The sequence below is a fragment of the Camelus bactrianus genome, chromosome 1 (assembly GCF_048773025.1).
Source record: "Camelus bactrianus isolate YW-2024 breed Bactrian camel chromosome 1, ASM4877302v1, whole genome shotgun sequence".
NCBI lineage: Eukaryota > Metazoa > Chordata > Mammalia > Artiodactyla > Camelidae > Camelus > Camelus bactrianus.
In genome coordinates this window covers 116,730,640-116,754,714 of record NC_133539.1, presented here as the reverse complement: position 1 = coordinate 116,754,714, position 24,075 = coordinate 116,730,640, and the positions used below count along the sequence as shown (strand labels likewise).

Below are 24,075 nucleotides of genomic sequence, written 5' to 3'. Positions count from 1 at the left end.
TACGTGTGTGGCCTCCATTATATTTCTTTTCTTTTTTTTTGAATCACTATGTTCTTTTTTTTAAACTTTTTTTATTGAATTCTAGTCATTTTACAATGTGTCAAATTCCAATGTAGAGCACAGTTTTTCAGTTATACATGAACATACACATACATTCATTGTTACATTCTCTTTCACTGTGAGCCACCACGAGATCCTGTATATAGTTCCCTGTGCTACACAGTACAATCTTGTTTATCTGCTCTACATTTTGAAATCTAAGGCTGTCCCTTCCCACCTCCCCATCCCCCTGGCAACCACAAGTTTGTATTCTATGTCTATGAGTCTGTTTCTGTTTTGTATTTATGTTTGTTTTTTTTTTTTTTTTTAAGATTCTGCATATGAGCCATCTCATATGGTATTTTTCTTTCTCTTTCTGGCTTAACTTCACTTAGAATGACATTTTCCAGGAACATCCATGTTGCTGCAGATGGCATTATGTTGTTGGTTTTTGTGGCCGAATAGTATTCCATTGTATAAACATACCACCTCTTCTTTATCCAGTCATCTGTTGATGGACCTCCATTATATTTCTGTTGGAGCGTGCTGGCCCAGAATGTTCTAGTCCATTGTCTGAAATCATTTGATATTTGGCACTGGTATAATCGAGTTCAGTTTACAAAAATTTGACAAAATGTCCTGCAGTGGGCCCCACACACTCCTCCTTACTTTAGTTTTAATTAAAATTCCTTATTTGGGGACTGCTTGTTGGAATGGTGATCTGCTTCTGTGACCAGGACGGGAGGAAACACACCGTTGTGATCAAAACACAGTTGGAATTTTTGTTGTCATTTTGCCCCTGTTTTGAACTATGATGGAACATACTGATTATTAAATTTGAATAGTGAATATATATTTTTTTAGTTTGATGTAAGTTTCTGATTATTTTTCAGTGTCATCATTTTTTTTTTCCTGATACACACACCTATTTAAACATTACAGAAGTGGAAACTGGTGTTCCTTTATTACTATGGTTGCCTCCGCTTACCTACTTATTTACAGTAGAAATTTTCCAAGGAAAGTAAAGACCAGCATGAACAATGACCCCAGATCCCATGCTTAGCATGCACTGGTCCTAGGTTCAATCCCCGCACCTCCAAAAAAAAAAAAAAAATTAAACAATGACCCCAGTATGAAGTATGAAGGGCCTTACCAGTGCTTTTCTCACGGACAGCTGACCCAGCACCTCTCCTCCGGCCTTGGACACGTGCACAGCCCTCCCATAGTCCGTCACGCCTGGTCCCCATTTACACGTGTCCCCTGCAGATGCCACAGGCCGTAGCTCTGGGGCCGGCCAGCACGCGGGCACAGCCGCCTGGGTCAAGTCTGCGTATTCCTCTTGGCTGGGGGACCTGTGTCTTCCTCCATCTTTTCTACTCTGATGTCAGAGCCAGGAGCTGTGAGGCTGGGACATCAGAAATTAAGGGGATAAACCTGGTGGTATTTTTCCTGCTGACTTGGGGTAAATTCTTACATTTCCTTGCTCTCCTCGGGTCTTGAAGCCCTGTTGCTTTTCTCTGAGCGCACCTCCTGCTGGCACAGCCCGAATCAGGCCACTCCCCTGTGTGCTGTGGTACCCTGCAGCGGCACCTGGAGTCCCCATCCCCACTCGTGTGCACCTGGCTTCCCGAGAAGGTGCTTGTGGTCCAACCTGACCCTGTTCTCCTCTTCCACCCTCTGGGCATCTAATCATTCTCAGGACGGAGTCTGTCTTCAGCTGAGTGTGCGGGTGGCTCTGGCCTCTGTCCCTGGCCTTCCCCCCTCCGCCTGTGTTGCATTTTGCTCCCCGGGCTGCTCCAGCATCTCTGAGGGTCCCTCACACTTTCTCCCACCCCTGCCTTGGATATGGAGGCCACAGCTCCTGCAGGGCCTCTGCTGCTTTCCCCACGGGGGGAGCCCTGCCCACCCCCAAGGCCTGACCATGCCAGCCCGTGGTGCAGCGAATAAAGACCCCCTCGGAGCTGCGTCGCAGGGTTTCTGCTTGTATCATCTAGTTATTTGTATCCGCGTTGGTTTTCTGTACTGGACTGAGATGTAGGGCTGACTTTTCCTCTGGTTCCTAGTATGTCTGGCATCTTGGGCTTAATTGGATTGGGAGGTGTTCATTGAATTTGGTAACACTGACAAAACAGCTGGTTGCATTTATTTATTTGAAAGCTTTTGTGGTGTTCGATCGGGACCTCATGTAGGTGCCGTTGATGGTGTTCTGCCCAACATAGGCGCCACCGGCCATGTGTGACCGGCGAGCACACTGGAAGTGTGGCTGCACGAACTGAAATGCGTTGCCAGTGGAAAATGCATACTGCTCTTGAAGCCTTAATATAATGAAAGAAAGTAAAATATTGTTTATACTGAGTACATATTAAGTGACTGATCTGGTATATATTAGTTTAAATAAAATTAGTTAATTAAAATTAACTTCACCTACTTCGTTAACAATGTTTTTTATTGAGGTGTAGTCGGTTTATAATGTAGTGTTAGTTTCTGGTGTACAGCATAGTGGGTCAGTTATACATATATACACACATATATTCCTTTTCATGTTCTTTTTCGTTATAAGCTATTTCAAGCTATTACATATAGTTCCCTGTGCTGTACAGTAGGACCTTGTTTATCTGCTTTACATAGAGTAATGTGTATCTGCAAATCCTGATTCACCTGTTTCATTTTACCTTTTAAAAGTGGCTACTAGACTATTTAAATGTATCCATGTGGCTCACATTATATTTCTGTTGGACTGAACTCCCTGAAGGGTTCTTAATCTTAAACGACCCTTTCTCTCCAGTCCATGTCTCAGATCACTAACGATGAGACCGCTTATAAATGATCAGCCTTTTGCACATAATCAACTTAAAAGGTGTCATGGAGGGACTTCTTTTGACCTTTTCTGGCCTTGACCTCAAATTCCCATGAGCAGAGAATACTAAAAAGACAGCTGTAGGATTTGAACCGCATACAGACCCTTCTTGGCGGGGGGGCCCTTTGCTTCTTCCTGGTGTCTGTGGCCCACCCAGCTGCTGCCTGTTGGCCCGCGGGGCACAGAGGACCAGCCTGGAGCCGTGCAGCCAGAGCTCAGTGAGTGAAGGTCATGGCCCACAGAGACAGCGTGCCTCCTGTTCCCAGCGAGGCCGCCGCTGCGCCATGATTCTTGGCAGCAGGTGTTGGCAGGTCGCTCTGGCACCCTGGGTGTTTGCAGGTCTGACGCAGCACTGCTCAGTGGCAGGATCCGCCCCGCTGGAGATGTAGGCCAGCAGAGCCTCCCTGCCCTTGATGCACACCCGCCCCCCACCCCGTCCCCGCCCCGCTGTCCGCACGTGGTGGCTGACCCCCAGAAGTGTGCTTTTCCCGCAAGTCAGGGGTTGGCCATTCTCGGTAATTCTTTCAGTGCTTTGCACCAGGCTCTTGGAAGGTGATTTGAAGTGAAAGCAGAGTCCTTCACCTTTGATGATCAAATTCCAAGTGGAAAAAAGGTTTTTTAAAAGACTTTATTTGGACGTAATTTCTACCTTACGGAAAAGTCTTGAGGATAGTAACAAGGAACAGCCCGTGTGTCTTTTGCCCAAATGTACCAATTGGTAACATTTTGCCCTGTTTGCTTTGTTATTTATTCTCCTATGTGCCCCCCACCAGACTGATACCATATATGCGCGTCTGTGTGTGTATTTGTATGTGTTATACTTTTTTCCTGGACTGTATGAGAATCGGTTACATTTATGTTGTGGCTTTTCCCTCCTAAATACTTAAGTATTAACTTTTCTAAAAATAAGGATATTCTTTTACATAACCTCAGTCTAGTTACCGACTTCAGTACATTTTAACGTTGATGTAATGCTTAATCTGCTGTTTGTATTCCAGCTTTATTATTAGTTGACCTCAGAATGTCTTTTAGGGCATAGTTTCCTCTCCACTAAGCATCCAGTCTAGAGTCACATACGTATTTAATTGTCATATGAAAGGAAGACACAGTTTGTCTGCTCTCCTCACACCTACTGCTTCCAGACGCTTCTGACACCAGACGTGTGGAGTTTCCACACCGAGCAATCCTCCAGCTCTCCAGCGGACACCGACTGGGCGGCCTACGATTTAGCTCAAGTCTGCCACTATCTGCCTGTAGTTAGTGCAAACCCCACAGGGTGAGGGCTCGGTCTGCACCCTGCCCCCGCAATGCCAATTCCAAGTTCAAGTTATCATTCACACTTCTGATTGACTTGCTGCAAATCAGAGATTCCTATGACCCCTCCTTGGGTTAGATGATTTCCTACAGTGGCTCACGGAGCTCAGGAAAACAGGTAACATTCTAGACTTCGAGTTTGTTATAAAAGGATGCAGGTGACGAAAGGCCAGATGCGCGGAAGACATACGTAGAGTGGGGTTGGGGAGGAACATAGGGGCTTCTCTGCTCTCTCTGAGCAAGTCACCCTCCTGGTACCTCCAAGGGTTCACCAACCAGGAAGCTCTGCAAACCCCTTCAGTTAAGGTTTTTACGGAGGCCTCATTATGTAGGCATGGTGGTCAAATCATTGGCTGTTAGTGATCAGCTCCACCTCCAGACCTGCTCCCCTCCCAGGGGTGGAGAGGATGGACTCACCTGTTTGGTTTCCTTGGCAACCAGTCTCCATCCTCAGGGCTTTCCACGAGTCCATTCACTTAGGTGTGGTTGAAAGGGGCTTGTTGTGAGTAACAGCAGACACTCCTGTCACCTTTATTGCTGTCATTACTGATGAGATGCCAAAGGTTTTAGGGAGCATTGTGCTAGCAAAGGGGACGAAGGCCAAATACATGTTTCTTATAAATCACAGCACCACAGCATCATGGCAGGCCTCTGTAGTCTCCTCTGCTCTGGCACAATTCCTCTACCTTTTTGTTTTGTGTGTTTTTTTTCAGTCTTTTATGATATTGACGTTTTGGTGGAGGACTGTTTTATATTTTAAATGTTCCGGGAGAACATCCATTTTCGTCATCTTTTGGTTGTATGGGGAAGACCTCTTTGCAAGCCAGGCCTTGAAGAAATGCCAAACATAGATTCGGCTTTCTAAAAAATTTACAGGTCGCGTCTAACCAAACCCAAACCCCAGCAAACCAAAACCCCAGCAAAATCCAGGAGCATTTGCAAAGAGGAGGACAGACAGAGGTCTCTTTCAAGGCAGGAAGGAAAAGACCCACCTCCTAAAAAAGCAGGCAGAAGATGTGAATAGGCGGGGCACAAAAGAGCAAATGCAAGTGGACGGTAACGGGGAAAACAAACAACTCTAGGGTGTCCGGTGAATGCAGACTGAAACAGTGGGAACCCTGTTTAATTTCCAAAAGGCTGATTAAATGACTGAGTATGATTCTCTGCTGCTGGCGAGAGTGGGGAAGGAAGTCTTCTCTCGCAGGGCTGGTACTGTGGACACTGATGCAAACTTTATTGGAGCAGGCGGATTCGGGAGCATGTATCACAGCTTTAAATAGCACTGATTCAGTGTTTAGTGTTACGAGTCCTGTGGCAGGTTCACTGCTGTAGATTTGTGCTTTGGAGTTTACAGATTTTTATTTTATTTTCTTTAATAGTATGCCTCCCAGCTGGTAAATAATAGAGGCATATCTCTTCAAGAAAATATATTTTTAGTTAATTGAAGGGAACTTATTTGCATCAAAAAGATTTCTTTGGAAAAGATTAAGCAAATAATTTTTTTTTCAATAGTAAGTGGCTCTTTTGGGTTAAATATGAGTTCAGTAAATAGCTTTGCAGTTAGAGTGAAGTGTGTCTGCTTGTCAATGTATCTTGGGAAGGACTATGGGCTTCTGAGTGAGTCCTGTCTAATTCCCATCAGCCACCCCGAAGAGTCAGAAGTCATCTTGGGTTTGGTAGAAATGGGGTTGCTTGAGGAAAGTCGGGGGCTGTTTTGGTCTGAAGGCTTGAGATCCCGATGACCATAGTGGGAGCCGGGGGAGAGGGGTGACAATGAGGAAGCTCTGCTGAGTCCCGTGGCTGGCCCCCCATGGAGGGTGAAGGACAGTAAAGGAGTGAGTGGCTGGCTCCTTGGCAAGAGGAGGTCAAAATTTTGAGGATGGCCATGAGGATTGCAGTCTGCAAGTCAAATCTGCCATGAGGGTGGGGCTGCTGGTTGTTGGGGCGGGAGGCACTGAGGCTGGGTGTGGGGATGGCTTGAGCTGGAGGGGAGGTTGGCTGGTGATGTGGATTTGGTGAGAGGGGAAAGCTGAGCGCTGGGCGCTCAGAGGCTGAAAAGGAGTCTTGGTGAAGGGCCCAGAGTCGCAGAGTCGGAGAACATGGCAGGTCCGGGTGACAAGTGTGTTTACAGTGAGCACCACTGTCCTTGTCCCCTCTCATTTCAGGGGAGCTTCTCTGTCATGACAACCTGTCCAGACCTTCTCTTTTCCCTTCTCAAGCAGATAGTCCACTCTATTTTCATCCCATCTCCCCCCACCACCGATTCTGTCATTCATTCTAGGACGTTTAACCCTTTCCATGCAGTACCATCCTTCTGCCTCAGTGTACCCCCTTTCACCCCAGCCCCACCCGTCCTTTATTCTGGGGGAGATTCCTCCCCTCTTCTGCGGTAAGTCCTGCCCCATTTGTCCAGCAGAGCCTGACCCTTCCTCCCTCTGGGAAGGTGCTGCTTCATTTACACGCCCCCTCCAGCTCCTCGGTCCCCTGGACGCTGGGTCACACACAGAGCTTGGAGGAGAGAGGGCAGATTCCCTTATGGGCAGCATCAGAGGGAAACTAATCTCCTTAAGTCTCGTTTCTTAAGCATTTTAATTTTCACCTAGTCTCCTCTCCAGAATATGCCAGAAGATGGTTCTAAACACGGGTCTTCCAACCATGGAACCCCAGCCAGGGGAGGGGATGCTGGACCCCTGCCCCACCTCCACCACCCCATTCTGAAAATAGGAGCTTCCAACCTCTTTCTGGTTGAACACTCTGGTGTTTCAACCAGAGCAACTCTTTCTAATTCTGCTGACAGGATTCCTCTGGGCAAAGTGTTGGTGGCTTAAAGAAAGTGAACCACCAGTTTCAAAAATAAATCATGGCATGTGCTGGTGCAAATTAAAGACATTGTATGTTAGCACCTTAATTAACCTCTTTCACATTATGGAGAATCAGAAGGAATTTATACTCTGTTGTAGACTGATCGCTTTCATAGCTTATCACTGGAAAGAGATTAAAACATGGCAAGGCAAAAATAGTCTTAAATAAAATTGTTTCTGGAAATAACTGACATAAATATTTGTGACCAAGTTGTCTCCAGAATAAGGCCCATCTCCCAGAGGCTGCAGACTGACCTCACGAAATATTTTGTCTCCTTAAAAAAAAAGAAGGTGACTCTGCAAATGTTCCACCTAAAAGGGCATTTTTCAGAAAGTGATGGAGCCGTGGGTTGTGTAGCCAAGTAGAAAGTAGTAGCTCTGAATTACTTTTTGTATTTCTGTAATGTAACAATTCAGTGTGGGCATTGCCAAGTGGAGCTGTACCCACAGTGCCTAAGGCAGACCTCTCAGAGTCTCCTTCCCCTCCGTACCTTGTAGAAACGGCCTCTTGGGGTGCACGTGCATGCGCATCGCCAGTGGCCCATGACTTGGGCCCTTCCCCCTGCCTTTCCCTTACTTTTCTGCATTAGAAAAGGATGAAGCAGGGTAGGGGCTGCATATAGCTCAGTGGTAGAGTGTGTGCTTAGCATGCACGAGGTCCTGGGTTCAATCCATTAAATAAACAAGGGAACAAACCTAATCACCCCACCCAAAAAATACCAAAACAAAAAAATTTTTTTTAATAAAAAATTTTAAGGTAGGCATGAAAGGTGGGCGGCCTCTGCTCCTCTGACTTGACCCCTTTAGTCTGGCTTCCTGGTGGACACGTGGAAGGCCCACCCTCTTGGTATGTAATCCTCTTAACTCCCTGGAATGATGCGATGCCTTAGTGTGAGCTCCTACAGAAACAGAATCCAAGACAAGGATCTGGGTGCAAGTCCTGGTTCATTTGGGATGAAGGTAGGGGAGCGGAGAAGTGAGACAGGGAGGAGGAGGGGGCCAGTAAGGGGTGCGTTACTAAGCCAGTTCCCCCTGAGGGCGATGGGTGTGGAACTCTGCGGGGGGATATAGAGACTTACCCCAGAGTTACTCCCCTGAGAGGGGGATGAACTGGGGTCACGTCTTCCTTCCATCTTTGGTTGAAGGCTGTTCTTGACGGTGTGGCTGGCAGCAGATTACAGTGATGGGGGAGATGGAGCTGCTCGTGGGGGTGGAAGCAGCAGGTGTGCTCCCAGGTGGGGAGCGAAGGGGACCTGGGAGGGGACCGGCAGGGCTCTCTCTCCCAGGCCTTTGAGTGAGCTTCGTGGTTTGATGACAGAGGCACGGTGGTCTCTGGTGTGGACTGCCCCACGCCTGACACCTGGATTGTCCCTTGAGCACCTTTAGTTCCATCGCCCCTTAAAAAGGCAAGGGAAAGCCCGTCACCCTTCTCCCCAGTTTAGTCTTTGTTTAGAAACCGTCCCCAGCACCTCTCCCTGCAGGTGGTTTCAGCCCCCGCTCCGAGGGCCACCCCTGAGAGGCTCACTCTCGGAGCTGGCGCTGTCCCCGCACAGGAGCAGTGGTGAGAAACCAGGGCCGCGGCCCCGCCCAGGCGCAGGGCTCCTGGTTCGCTGTCGGGTGCCCCAGGCAGGGAGCCCTTAGTGGTGAGTCAGCTGATCATCCCGGACTTGTGGGTGTGGGCACCTTGGAATGCGGGTCAGGCGTTCTTTGCTTCCAGACCCGGCTCTGCCTTACTGGCTGGGTGGCACTAAAGGAAACAATGTTCCATCTCTCTGAGCCTCAGTTTCCTGAACATTAAAATGGGATTACTGAGACCTACTTCATGGCATTTGTTGAGGATAAAATGGGTTAACCTCGAAATGGACTGGAATTGGGTAGAAGAGGGGGTGGGGGAGTAGAAAGGAGGAGGCCGGTGGTGACGCCACCTACCCTCAGTGAGACCACAGGCTAAAGGGCGGAAGAGTAGGTTTGGGGGCGTGATTGTGGAGGATGTTGAATGTCAAACTCACACAGACCTCGGGGCTTTGCTGCAGAGACGGGGTGGTGTCCACACTGCGTCTCAGTAGGGCTGAGGAAAAGGGCTTCATTCAGTCTTGACTGATACGGGATGTTCTCAGCCGACGGGACCACTCCCAGGGCTTAGAACCACACCTTTGGGGGGCTTGATTTTTGTGTCCCTTTGAACCCCCAGCCCTCAAATCCTGACTGCACCTCGAGGACCCTCTTGGTGTGGTGGAGAATCAGCTTACATGGAAAGTTACTATAAGAATTTAACACTCTCATGTCTAGACATGGTGCCAACAAGTTCCAGATCTCAAAACCATACATTCGCCACTAGTGGTGGAGGCAGGCTTGTGCTTGACAAGGTGGTAGCCTCTTAGTCATGAGTCAATTTTGAGAGAACACCTCAGTCTTCCAGGGGTTCCACAAATTCCTCTATGTGCAATGAAATCCAGTGGATCACATTCCAGAAGGTTCCTGAGAGGGAACTTCCCATTTTTATTTTAATTAAAATTAAAAAAAAATCTTTTCGTGGTTTTTTTTTTTTTTTTTGGGAGGGGGGAAGGTAATTAGGTTTATTTATTTTAGCAGAGGTGCTGGGGATTGAACCCAGGACCTTGTGCATGCTAAGCATGCGCTCTACCACTGAGCTACACGCTCCCCCAAGAACCTCCCACTTTTATAACAGAGACTGTCCTTGGTGTCACCAGTTTCTCACATGTGTCCCTTCACTCTTTGTCTGCAGCGGCTCACGTTTCCCACCTGGAGAACGTGTCTGAGGAAGAAATGAACAGACTCCTGGGAATAGTGTTGGACGTGGAATATCTCTTCACCTGCGTCCACAAGGAAGAAGATGCGGATACCAAACAGGTGTATTTCTACCTATTCAAGGTGAGACCTGAACGTTCTGAAAGGCTCTCCTTCTTCCTCTCACGGTTCATCTGTGCGCATCTGCCGCCCGCCAGCTCAGGTGGGAAGGCGCTCAGCCTCAGGTTTGCTGAAGCGCGTGCTTCCTCGTGCAGGGCTCTCTACAAAGACCCACAGTCCTCTGAGCATGTCACTCTCCTTGAGAGCCTTCGTGCTTGTATGCTGAGTTGAGTATCTTTATTTGCGTGTGCTTATCGATTTCTTGGCAGCCAGCCATCCGTCCAAGGACCACCTACTGTGCACTTGCTCTGTGCATGGTGCTCGTGTAGGTGTGAGGGATGGATTGGGGGCAAGAGAGGGTCCTCGCCCTTGTGGAGTTAACATTTCAGTAGAAGAGGCAGACCATCAACAAGTCAATAGTATATTTGCAGATGGTGATAAGTGCCTTGAAGAGAAACAAAGTAGCATAAGTGGAGTCACAATGGCAGGCATGGGGGAGGGTGTGGCGACATGGTCACAGGAAGGACAGTTAGGGAAGGCCTCTCGGAGGAGGTGACAGTTAAGAGTCAGGAGCGGAAAGGGCTGGGGGAAGCGCCTTCCAGGCAGTAGGAAGAAGGAGCGTGCAGCTTGGGTGCTGAGTGAGCGGGACTGGTTGCAGGAGTGGTAGGGGGTCCCTCATGGGGGGCTGGGGCAGCAGGGGGGGCGCAGAGGGGACGTGATTGGAGGGGTGGCGCCAATGCCTGGGCTCTTCCACTTCCAGGGGCGGGATCAAGAATTTCCAAATTGGTTCTGGCGTCTCACCGCTGTTCTCTGTGTCTTGTTGACACCAGTCACCTTATCTTGCTGCCGTGGCCCCATCATGGCTCTGCCTCAGCTCTGTGTGCACCCGGCCCCTCCCTTCCAAAGACAGAGGTCTCCCCATGTTTCTGATTATGGCCAGGACGGACAGATGTTGGGGAGAAAAACAGGTGGTGGGGACAGATAGGAAAAATTCAGGTTGCCAAAAATACACTCATAAAAGAGACTGATAGATGGAATAATTAAAAAACAAAGCAAAATAAAATGAACACAACGTTGTAAATTAACTATACTTAAACAAACAAAAATAATCTACTTTTTAAGTTCAGATATGTCCCATGTAATATTTAGGACAAACTGGTGTAATATTAGGAGCATCTTACACTAACAATTATTTATCTGAAATTCAAATTTGCACTGTCTGTATTTTATCTGGAAACTCTATTTAGTGCATTCATCTATTAAAAAAACAACCCTGCTACTGAGGGCACAGTTGATTATGTTGTGTTGTGTGACCCCTATAAGGATCTTTAAAAACAAAAACAAAACCCAAAACCCTCCACTCAGGGCTTACAGCCAGGAGGAGCCTGCATCTCCAAATGGGTGCTGTGTTTCATCTTGTAATGATGAGGAGAGAGACATTTTCCTTTGTGTTTCCCCTTTTGCTTTGGCTGCTAGGAATCTCAGGGCAAATTTGATACGAATTCCTATAGCTTTTTTTTTTTGGTGGGGGGTTGGGTGGTCTGAATTGACTTGATAGATGATTTTCCCTTTTCCCCTTTTATTAACTTTTTTTTGTGTGTGTGCTAATGGGGGTTTTGGGGTTGATAGGGAACAGGAGTGGGAGAGAGAATACTGTTTTTAAATTTTGAGGTCATGGGGGGAAATTAACACTAAAATGGCAAATGGTGGGGGAGGGGAGAGAGAGAGGGGGAGAACACACAGCTGAGTCCCCCATGCCGTGAGCAGGCGCTCAGCTACTCCAGGTGACAACTTTTGACATGACTGTGGGGCCTGAGTCACCTGGATTAAACCCTGGCAGGTTCATAGTGTTTGGAGCTTCTTTGGGAAAAGATCTCAGTTGGAGAGAAGCAACATCTGCATGGCTGCAGCTTTTGTTTGTCTTGGAACCCCGCTCCCTGGCAGGCGGTCCCCCACCGCCCTGTTGGAAGGGAAGGTGGTACTAAGGTTTCCATCCTGTTGGCCTCCTCTCAGTCCTGTTTATAACCCAGCGGCAGGCCAGAAAACAGTGCTGCACTTTGAAGTTCATTTTCTCTCTCTCTGTCTCACTTCCCTCATATTTAACAATGCAAGTATATTTGCTCCCGGGGACAAAATCCAAAATATTCAGCCTTCTCCCCTCGCCTCCCCCTTCCAGAATCATTCTTCAGGGCAAATACATTCTCAATCATCTGTTTCTTAGCTTATGAAAAGCAGTTCCTGTGTCTCATGTCTCAGTGATGAAATTAAATGAAAATGTACTTACCCATTTTAGCGGCATTTTAGAAACTTCCTCTTTTGAGGTTGAAAGTAAACTCAGTGAAAAGCTGCTTGTTAAATAAAGGCTCCTGTGTCCTGGTGCTGAGCCCAGCTCTCTGGGTTCCAGTCCTGCCTTCAACACTGAGTGACTGTGACCTCGGGCAAGTCATTCTTTCTCAGTGTCCTTACCTGTGAAATACAGACAAGGATAGCAGCTTCCTCAAAAGGTCAGTAGGAGGATTAAGGAGATAAAGCGTATAAAGAACTGCCCAGGGTGGGAGGGGATAGCTCAGTGGTAGAATGTGTGCTTAGCATGTACGAGGTCCAGGATTCAAACCCCAGCACCTCCATTAAATAAATAAACAGCCTAATTACCTTCCCCCTACCCCCCAAAAAAGTAACAAAACAAAACAAAACAAAACTGCCCAGAGTGCCTGGCAAAAGTAAGGATGCACGTGCTTGCTGCTATTAACATTTTCGTTTACACCCACTTATCCCGGCTCCATCCTTGTAGATGAAGAAGCCGAGATTCAGCCTCTCCCCGGTCCACCCATTTAACCACCCCCAGCTGAAACCCACCTTGGGTCAAATTCCCAAATGGTCTTGTTTTAACCAGGCAAAGAAAGTAGGCAGCCAGAATTATTTGTGTCTAATTTTCTTTTGTTTTTGATGGAGGCACTGGGGATTGAACCCAGGACCTCGTGCCTGCTAAGCATGTGCTCCACCACTGAGCTATTTCCTCCCCCTGTATTTAAATTTTATGATCAATCTTTTCTTTATATGCACCTCTAGAAGGGACTGAGGCCCTTGTAAGACCTGGCCCTGTGGGGGACATGGGGTGATCCTCAACCTTGGGGTTCATCTGTTTCCATTAACTTTTGGGAGAAATGTTGCTGTGTTTTGTTCCTATTGACAAGGCAATCAGTGGAGAAAGGACGGAAAGATGTAATGAAATAAATGCACTGTTATATATCATAACTGGCCCACGTGTAAGGGTCACAGAAATTCATGCAAAGGTTGAAAGTAAAGAATTTCAGTTATCAGTCCATCAACAGATGACTTGATAGAGAACTGTGGTATATACACATACATGCAATGGAATACTACTCAGCCATAAAAAGAACAAAATAATGCCATTTGTGGCAACATGAATGAACCTGGAGATTATCATTCTGAGTGAAGTAAGTCAGAGAGAGAAAGGAAAATACCATATGATCTCACTTGTATATGGAATCTATAAAAAAGATGAATGAACTTATTTACCAAACAGAAACAGACTCAGACATAGAAAACAAACTTACAGTTACCAGAGGGTAGAGTGGGTGGGAAGGGATAAATTGGGAGTTTGAAATTTGCACCTCTTGGGGAGTGATGGAGATGTTAGCTGTCTTGATTGTGGTGGCTTCATGGGTATATGCATCTATCAAAGTTCATCAAATTGTACATCTGAAATATGTGTAGTTTACAGAAATTATACCACAATAAAGTTGTTTAAAAATTAAAAAAAAAGAATTTCAGCATCAAATTTATTTTCAAATCCGGTGTTGATCCGTGGTTCAGTGTTCCCTTTTCTTGCTGGTATTTGCTCTTTGAGGGCCTTACGTTCCAGTGGCAGGGACTAAGAGCAGTGTTTTATTTTGTGGGCACGGAGATGCCAGAAGGCTTGGCCTGCATTCTGTGATGGAGAGCCGATGGAAAAAGACCTCAGCAGCGAGTGTTGCCAGTTGAGAACCTTGCAGGATTCCTTCCTGGGCCCTGGATTACGCCCATGACACACAGCTGCGGCACAGGCAGCTCCCTGTCCCCCGGCCTTGTTTGTGCGGGATGGACCTTGGCCTTTCACGGGCTTCAGTAAGACCCTTCAGGGTGTGAGCACCCCGCGGCAGCCTGGATGGGCATGTTCAGAGCCTGCGCGGTGTCCCTGGGCCCCCGGCCCAGCCGAATCCTGGAACAGAGAGGACAAGGGAGAGTCCTTAGGAGAGAGGTGGCTGTGGCCACTGCTGGGTGCTCTGGGCTGCCCAGAACATGCGGGTGGCCGGCTCCTCACAGCTCTGGTTGTGGGCATGAAGGCCAGTTGGGTTATCTGATAGTCACCCATTTTACTGATTTAAGGATTTATTTCCTTGTAACTAAGATAAATAGAATGCAATGACTTTCCTTCAAGGCTCTGTGTGTGTGTGACACTGATTGATTTTTTTGCAGCTCTTGAGAAAGTCTATTTTACAAAGAGGAAAACCTGTGGTTGAAGGCTCTTTGGAGAAGAAGCCCCCGTTTGAAAAACCTAGTATTGAACAGGTAAAGAGATAAAAGAGCAGCCCCCCCCCACCTTTTTTTTCAATTACTTTAAGGCTGAACAAACCTCATCTTTCTTCCATCCTCCTCCGTGGCTTAGAGATGTTCATCACGTTGGTAGAAATTGTCTTGAACCCTTTGGATCAGAAGTAAATGCTTAATTTAATAGATGATCTAGCTTTTGTCTTGTCGGGTTGAAGAAAAAAAATTAAGAAGAACATGGAGTTCGTGAGAACACATGAAATGGGCTTTTTCTTGGTGTTGATGTTTTAAAATTAAGTCTTTGTCCCTTTCTTTGGCACTGTCTAAAAAAGTCTTTTGAGGTAAGGGAATTCAGTCGCAATGTGAAAAACGACACTGTAGGTCAAGCAAAAAAAGCACAAAAGAGAAATGAGATTTTGTATCCAGAAATTGACTCCCTGCCACAATATGATTCCTGGATGGAAGCCGAGATTTACGTGGGGAATCTGTTGACACGTGCAGACCTTTTCCATTTGGTGTTGTCAGTGTCTGATCAGTGTCACTTTTTGTCCAGTCACGATTCAGCTAAGTAAATCTCAGATATTCCTGATGGCATTTCTTGATGAGACTGATTACAGAAGACATGATATCAGAGTCCTTGCAAATACAAATAAATATATTTTACCGGTCAGTTTTTAGTAGAAGAAATTTTGTCTTCAAGCCCTACTAAATAAGAATTTATTTTTCCTTTATTTGAAAGTAAATAAAGATTAAATCAATCTACAGATTCTTATAAAAGCCCATGTTTTATTTTCTTTTCCTTTTCCTTTTTTTTTTAAGGGAGGTACCGGGGATTGAACCCATGAGCTCATGCACGCTAAGCATGTGCTCTACCACTGAGCTACACCCACCTCCAAAGCTCGTAATTTTGAATAAGATTTTTTTTTTATGTAAACTCGGTGAAACCGGAAGAGTGATAGGTAGTAAAGAGTTTAAATTCTATTGGTTTAGTTCGTTGAAAGATCTGCTACCAGCCTTTTGATTTGTTACTGTAAAAACATTATATTCATCCAAGAATCTTTATTATATGTGAGCTACTCTGTTGATAGCACAGCAGCAGTTATGCTGCAAAATAGCCATACTTTATTGTTTAAGGGGCACTGACCTTTTCAGCCTGCGATTTTGATTTTCTCTTTAGCGCGGCATGTTTGCACCAGGCATAGAATCACATCTCCCAGCCTCTCTGTCTTGTTGCTTTGCATCCACTGGGATCTGAGGCACGATTCCCTCTAGGCATTCCTGTTTTCTCATGGGGAAAAGGAAGAGATTGGTGTGAACAGAGAAATGTCTATTCTTTTGCTAACGACCACCAGTAGTGCTGACTGTGTGGCTGTTCAGAGCTGGGGCGATGGCACAGCTGTGTGAATAAATTGCCTTTGCTCCTTTTCAGGGTGTGAATAACTTTGTACAGTACAAATTCAGTCACCTGCCGTCCAAAGAGAGGCAAACGATTGTGGAGCTGGCAAAAATGTTCCTAAACCGTATCAATTATTGGCACCTGGAGGCACCATCCCAGCGAAGACTGCGATCTCCCAATGATGACATTTCCGGATACAAAGAGAACTACACCAGGTAAGCCGGTGGCCAGTGCCTTTTCTTTGGCGCATAAAGCATGTTTTGGACATAACATTTGCTGCTTGCATCTGCAAGTAAAGGGTTGCCCAGTTATCATGAGACTCCATCAATTCAGAGAGAATGTCTCTAATTTAACTCTCTAAATTAACTCTTCATTAATAACACGATGTTTTGTGGGGTAAGGGATCCAGATCATCTAGACCTGTGCTCTCAATATGATAGTTGCCAACAATATGTGTCCACTGAGCATCTGAAGTGTGGCTGGTAGGAACTGAGATTTCTGAAATTGTACCAAAAAAAGAATGTAAAGTGTTTCATTAATAGTTTTTTATACTGGTTGCATGTTGAAATGGTAATATTTTGAATATATTGAATTAAGTAAAATATATTAAGTTAATTTCAGCCATTTCTTTTGACTTTTTTGATGTGACTACTGGAAGATTTAAAATGACGTATGTGGCTTGCATTGTGTTTCTTTTGAGCACTGCTGACCTAGATAACTATTCTACACAGTTACACAAAATCTATGGGGTGCAGCAACGCAGTCCTAAGAGGGAAGTTCATAGTGATACAGGTGATACACAATGAAACTTTCTTCAAAAAACAAACAAGCAAAATCTCAAACAACCTAACCCACCACCTGAAAGAATTAGAAAAAGAACAACAAACAAAACCTAAAGTCAGCAGAAGGAAAGGATAAAGGTCAGAGAGGAAATAAATAAAACAGAGATTAAAAAAGCAATAGAGAGTGGGGAGGGTAGAGCTCAGTGGTGGAGCCTGCGCCTAGCATGCTGGAAGTCCTGGGTTCGGTTCCCAGTCCTCCATTAAAAGAAAATAAATAAGTAAACCCAATTACCTCCCCCCATAAAAAAAAAATGGAGAAAATCAATGAAACCAAGAGCTATTTTTCTGGAAGGGCAAACAAAACCAACAAACCGCTGGCCAGGTTCAGCAAGAAGAAAAGAGAGAGGAGCAAATAAATAACATAGGAGACGAAAGAGGAGAAATTACAGCTGATTCCACAGATATACGAAAAAAAAGAGGGAATACTGTGAATAATTACATGCCAACAAACTGGACCACCTAGAAGAAACGGACAAGTTTCTAGAAACATATAGTCCACCAAAACGGAGTCAAGAAGAAATGGATCATTTGGACAGACCAATCACTAGAAGTGGAATGGAATCTGTAATGAAAAAAAAAATTCCCTGCAAGCAGAAGTCCAGGGCCAGATGGCTTCACTGCAGACTTCTACCAAACACACGAAGGTGAACTTAGTCTGACCCTTCTCGAACACTCCCAAAGTCATTCTATGAAGCCACCATCACCCTCATATCAAAACAAGACAAAGACACTCCCCCCAAAATAAGTAACTATTCTATGACTCTGTAATTATGATATAGAGACCTCACTCATTAAAAAAACAAAGCAATCACCATGAATAGAATAGTGTTACATTTTTTTTTTTTTTTACAGAAGGAAAGACCACCATAGTCCCAACACCAAGATGAAACTAATCTCATTATACGTATTCTCTTATGGTCTTTGTCCCTTTAAATAAATATTGTATGTTAGTTAGAATAAAAGAAAACATAAAACTTGCATCCTTTTGTCCCCTATTCAAACATTTACTGATTGTATTATAGACCGTTGAGTTGATGGACCGTAATTTACTTAATTCTTCCCCTATTTGTGGGCATCAAACTCTGAAAATATTCTTGAATTGAGTGTATATTTTTTTCCCTAAAGTTGGAATTTATATTTATTACTTGTGAACTGCAGAATAATAGAATTGACTTTGGAAGTGAAAAAGCATGGTCATACAAGATAGAACGACCTACACTGGGTTTTACTTTCGAAAGAGTGACTTGGATTATCCATTCTATTCACTTTTTAAATATTTTCCATATTATACATATATAGAAGTACAGTTAGTTACAGTGTGTCATTTCTGGTGTGTAGCACAGTGTCCCAGTCATGCAGATACATACATATATCCGTTTTCATATTCTTTTTCATTGAATGTTATTACAAGATAGTGAATATAGTTCTCTGTGCTATATAGAAAAAAACTTTTTAAAATCTATTTTTTTATATAGCAGCATTTATGTTTTATAGGCACATCAAGCTTGCTTCAGGGGATATATTTTTTTTCTGATTTAAAATAGGCAGTGTTTTTTGACAGCCTGTAAAAACCACTTGCAGCCAGGGTTTTTTCTGTAACAGCTGGTGATAGTAGAAATGGGTGTAGTTGAAGATAAGTTTTCTCCTCTGATCACTGACCTGATTTGATGAGTAATACCCCTTTTTTTTTCTCTCTGTCCCCTTTTACAATATATACAATTTGAAGTATAAAGTATTTTCTCCTAATAATTGACTTTTATAGAAATTATAGATTTCTTCAAAATTGAGTTTTTCCATTAATATCTTCATTTTCCCTCTGTTTCAGAGTTTTACATTAGCAGTTGTTCCTATATTATTGTAACTCTTGTTTATAATGAGTTGAGGTACTAGAACCCTCAAAAATATCTCTTTTAACTCCATCACGAATGATGGATGAAACTGAGTATTTGTCAAAGCCAAACCCCTGAACGTATTCACTACTCTTAATAGAGGAAAAGTTGTTTCATCTGGAAGGAGAATTAAATGTGAAACAGCCCAGGAGTTAATGCTGTGTTTTAGAAAACAGAACAAAAATATTTTGTAGCCCTTGGGGATTACCAAGAAATGGGCGGCACTTACAGATACTTCAGGAATTGTGAAAACAGAAGTCGGGTTTTGGAATGAGCGAGGGGTTTCAATCCTGGCTCCATCCCCCCTCAGTTCTGTGCACGTTAGACCAGTCACTTGGCCTCCTTGACCCTCAGTTTCTTCCTCCGCCCAGCCCAGGGGTGTTGTGGGGTGTGGCACACAGCACGGCTGCTGGGAAGATGCTAGTCATGTTTTTCCTCCCACACACGTTCTCCAAAACCCAGTCACTGCCAGCGTGCGACTTTTAAGCTGGAGCGTGGACAAGGGGCTGAGAGTGTAATGATTTGAGCATCATGTTAGAAAGGAAGATAATGGCACAGAGACGGCGGCAGTCTTTCCTAGCCCAGCCTTCTGAGCCAGCAGCCCAAGGCAGAGGAGTGGAGACCGATGTGAATGAGTCTGTCCTGCGGAGTTCTGCAACCTGCTGATTTCTAGGCGAGATGGAGACCAAGAGCCTCTGAATAATAAATAAGGAAATGAAGGTAGACGACAGCCCCCCCCCCCCCGCCGCTCCCCCGTCGCCCGGTGGTGATGAAGAAAGCGAAGGAGAGGAACACCCTGTGACCACGATGGGAAGCAAGATGGGTTTCAGAGCAAAACCTCACTGTCACGACCACTTGGGAATTCAGAAACCTCGCGCCACGTGAGCCTGGTGTCTCACTGATTGCATCTTCTCAAAGATGGGTGCCGTTACAGCTGCAGGCACCGCGGGGCCTTATCTTGATGGTAAGGGAACCTCAGACCTGAGCTGCCTATTCAGCGTGTGATGTGCAGGAGTCGTGGCAGTTAGAACAAAGGGGCCGAGCACGTCCGGAGCACGCATCAGCACGAAGATGGGGAGGGGTAGGGTTGTCTGTGGAGAAGACTGGACTGAACGATGATTATAAGAGGAGGGTGTAGCTCAGTGGTAGAGTGCTTGCCTAGCATGCACGAGGTCCTGGTTCAATCCCCAGTACCTCCTCTAAGAAATAAATTAATAAGTAAAACCTAATTACCTCCCTCCACCAAAAAACAAAGCAAACAAGACAACAACAAAAAAATGATTATGTTGCTTAAGCCAGCCTGCTCAGATTTATCCAATAAATTAAATGCAAACTGAACAATGGGACTGCTTAAATTACTTATACTCTCTGTTCTGAATTAAGGGAAAATATAAATATTTTATATGTTATAAGTATCTGGTACATCAAGGTTAACATATACTTAACCTTAAAAATGTCTTATAAGTGTATACGGTGGGGCATGGTATAGCTCAGTTGGTAAAGTGTGTGTGCTTAGCATGCACGAGGTCCTGGGTTCAGTCCCCACTACCTCCATTAAATAAAGAAATATACCTAATTACCTACCGCACCCCAAAAATTAAAATAAAAAAAATTAAAAATATTATAAGTATATATGAAATAGATCTTTATATATCCTCCAGAAATCACTGTGGTTTTAGGAAAAAAAAAAAGCTGAACGAATATTTTGGAATTCCCTGAATTTCACAATGGTTTGCTTATATAATGCCAGGAGGAAATAACCTGAAATTAAGTGTCAGAGGAATAGGACTTCTGAGAATAGACCTGACCCACAGAGTACGCTAAGGGAAAGTGGCAAATAATTAGCTTTAGATTCTGAGTTGTGCAGAACTTCTCAAAATGAAAGGTCCTAGAGCAGGGTTTTAAGGTTAATCTCGAATCTAGGTGAACTAACACGGATGAAAGTTTTCTTCCCCAAAGATGAAACACCCGTCACCCCCCACTCAGAAGAACTATGAAGTAATATAGAATAAGATAAAAAATAAGTCCATAAGCCTGAGTGTAAGTTAACATTATCTACTCTTTCCTGAGGGGGTGGTGGTTCACTGGGGCATCCTCCCCACCTTAGAGCAGATCAGGAAGGCACACAGGGAGGCGAGGGTTTTACTGGGGGAAGGCGGTCCTGTCCTGGAAGAGGATGGGTTTGGATCTGCTGCTAAGGCACAGCGGCTGGGCAGTGATGCTCCGACCCCTCCCTGGTCTGTGCAGCCCTGCGGGCCCCACTCTGGGCCATGTCACTGGGTCCTGGGAATTGAAAGCCTTGCATTCGCTGGGAGACCAAAGAGAAGGCAGGTCGGTTGTGAATGGATGTTCATTTTCTAGCATCTCTTGGCCAAATGAGCTTTCTTTTCTTTTTCCTTCCCTTCCCTTCCTTTCCCTTTTAAAAAAAAATATTTTAATTGAAGTGTAGTCAGTTTACAACGTTGTGTCAATTTCTGGTGCATAGCATCATGTTTCAGTCATACTTACATATATTCCTTTTCAGATTCTTTTCCATTACAGGTTACTACAAGATATTGAATATAGTTCCCTGTGCTCCACAGAAGAAACTTACTGTTTATCTACTGTGTATATAGCAGTTAATATCTGCAAATCTCGAACTCCCAGGTTATCCCTCTCCATTCTGAGTCGTATGCCCTAGGTAGCCCGGGGGCCCCGGAGCTGTGGTCAGGGCTCAGGAAAGCTCTGCTTTCCCTTGGGGCCCCGGTACTCCTCCAGCCCTGTGCGATGAGTGTGTTTTTCGACTTTGAGTCTGAGTAATTGAAAATATACCCAAACAACAGATGGTGGAAGCTTATTACTTCCTGCTTTTTGACCGAGTTTTGCAGTCTGAAGATCTTTATCTTCCCACCAGAGCTCGGGGGTATGTGAGTACTGCCTTCATGAAGCCTGAAATTTCACTCAGAGGATTAGACGGTGGGGTTCTGATTCTTCCTCAGAAGGGGCTTCCTTGGTTCCCCTTGTAATTTCTCCTCCTCTCTAAAGGATGCTGCAGAATGGACTGATTGTAATAGAACTGGACCCAAGCGGTACACCAGCCTGATCCCCAGGTGTCACCAGCTGGTAGAGATGCTTCTGCTGGTCCCACAGACCTCGTTCCTCCCGCCGACCTCGTTCCTCCCACCGAGGTTACTGGGATAGAGTAACCGTACTTGGGTGTTTGGTGTCTGGGATGGCCTGGGGTTCACGGGATGCTGATGGCACGGGTCTCCTCTGGTTGCAGGTGGCTGTGTTACTGCAACGTGCCGCAGTTCTGTGACAGTCTGCCCCGGTATGAGACTGCCCAGGTGTTCGGGAGAACCCTGCTCCGCTCTGTCTTCACCGTCATGAGGCGGCAGCTCCTGGAACAGGCGAGACAGGAAAAAGACAAACTGCCGCTGGAGAAACGGACCCTAATCCTCACCCATTTCCCGAAGTAAGGGAGCATTCTTGTGGGTCTTTGACACCAGGGCTTGAGACTGAGGGATGAGTGGCAAAGCCCACATCGATGACGAGGTCAGGAGGGGTAGGAAGAGTGCCCGCCTCCTTCTCAGTGTCCCCCGGGGTCTCCTTGGGTGCTTCCAGCCCGGCTGAGAATAGCTTGACTCCGTGTCACTCGCCCCCCTCGCCCCCCCACCCCGACCCACCTGCGCCAGTGTCTCCGAGCCTCACAGGTGGGGCAGAGCTTGGTTGTGTGCATTCAGCTGCCAGGATGCGAGGGGGCACAGGGAGACTGCACAGAAGCAGTTTCCATCTCATCAGAAGCGGTGCAGGGCAACTCGGGGTCTGGTCCTCCCATCCCGGGTCTCCAGCCTGTCCTAAGCCGGGCTGATCTCTCCTGTCTCAGCCCAAGTGAACTAGGTCCCAGGAAGGGGAGCCTCCTTCAGAATGATCTCTGCACCTCCGCACCCAGATTCTTGTAGACCATGCACGCTCTTGCGTGCCGGAACCCCAACATACGAGTAATCATTTAAATATTTTTCCAATGTGGGAAATGTGTCACAGGCGTAGGAAGTCACAGGGCTGTGCCATTGGCCTTAGAAGTGCATTTTCACTGCAAAGAACCCCAAATTTAAGCTCAGAGTCTGGCTGCTGGTAAGAGGCTGAGGGTGCAGATGACAACGTGTCATGGAGCAGTGATGACAAGACACGAAGGAGACAGTCCATTCTGCCTGGAGTAGCACTGGATGGAGGAGGCGGAAACCGTCATTTGAAAAGGCTTCCTGGGTCTGACAGAGAATCGAGTGAGGGCTTGGAGACCAGAGGATAGAGCGGAAGAGAGGAGCTGTTAGAGTCTTTGAGCAAAAGATTGAGGAAATTCTGTTTTATTTGAGAAACTAGATTTTTTTATTACTGTAAGTATTACTGGATTACCCAGTGTGTGTCTCAGGAAAGGTGATGGTTTTAATTTGTAAAAATAAGTGAGGACCAAAACAACAACAAAAGTGGTTTTGCGATAGAGGTTAACCGCAGTTTTTTTTTCTTTTGTTTTTGCAGTTTAACACGAACCCTCAATCTTAGTTACAGAATGTGTCTAACGAGCTTTAGCTAAACGTCCAGTATTTGCACATAAATCCCAGCCTCTGATTTGTGGTATTTCCTTAAGGCCACCAGCACACAGGATTGAGGCCTGACAGGAACACTTTGATATCCTCCAGGGAGGAAGGTTCAGAAGCACTTAAACTGCAGTTTGCATTTTTTTTCCTTCTGTTGATAGAGGGAGATACAGGGGATGAAGCCCAGGACCTCGGGCGTGCTGAGCATGCGCTCTGCCAGTGAGCTCTGCCCTCCCCTGCTAAGCTGCAGCTGGGATGCTGCCCTAAACGGGTTGTGAGCCCTGGGTGTGCTCATGTGTTTCAGTGGCTGCCTTGTAACTGGTCTCAGCAACTTCCCTTAGAGATGAAAGCAGTTTTCTTATTTCTCTCTTACATTTGCCACATAAGCAGCATTTTGTGTTTGGATTATTGTTGTCATTTGGTCTCTAAGCCAAGGGACATAGAGGACCCGCCTTCCCTCACACCTTTTTTTATGGTGCTTCAAAAGAAATTTTAATTATCTTGCACGGTAACAATTTTTTTTCCCGTAGCAAATTCATTTTTCTAATTACAGTGCGTTGTTCCTTCAGCCCAGGGTCTGGCATGCTTTGGCTGCTCAGCCAAAAAATCAGTATCGCTTTTGTCCCTTCTCTGTTACTAATGGTAGGGTACAGCTACCACCCACTCCTCCGTTAAAATCTCTTTTCATTGAATATGACAACATATGAGGCTCCTAGGGGCTGATACCTGCAGGTTTGGCAGCAGAATCACATCTATTGAAGCCGGAGCTGCCACCTGGGTCTTGGACCCTGACTCTCAGTGACAGCTCCGGCCCCTCGCGGCACCCGGGGAGGTCGCCGGGAGTCCCAGCTGCACCTTCAGGGCTGCATCCTTACGATCGTGCT

The 24,075-nt window shown here is 45.7% G+C and overlaps 1 protein-coding gene across 1 annotated transcript in view; it reads left to right on the top strand.

The window, feature by feature from the left end:
- Positions 1–24,075, top strand: part of KAT2B (lysine acetyltransferase 2B) — a 92,555-nt gene that overhangs the window by 37,629 nt on the left and 30,851 nt on the right. The window contains exons 3-6 of the mRNA XM_074371760.1: positions 9,818–9,963; positions 14,419–14,511; positions 15,920–16,101; positions 21,880–22,071. Coding sequence (XP_074227861.1) covers positions 9,818–9,963; positions 14,419–14,511; positions 15,920–16,101; positions 21,880–22,071 — 613 coding nt within the window. The remainder of the gene's footprint in view (positions 1–9,817; positions 9,964–14,418; positions 14,512–15,919; positions 16,102–21,879; positions 22,072–24,075) is intronic.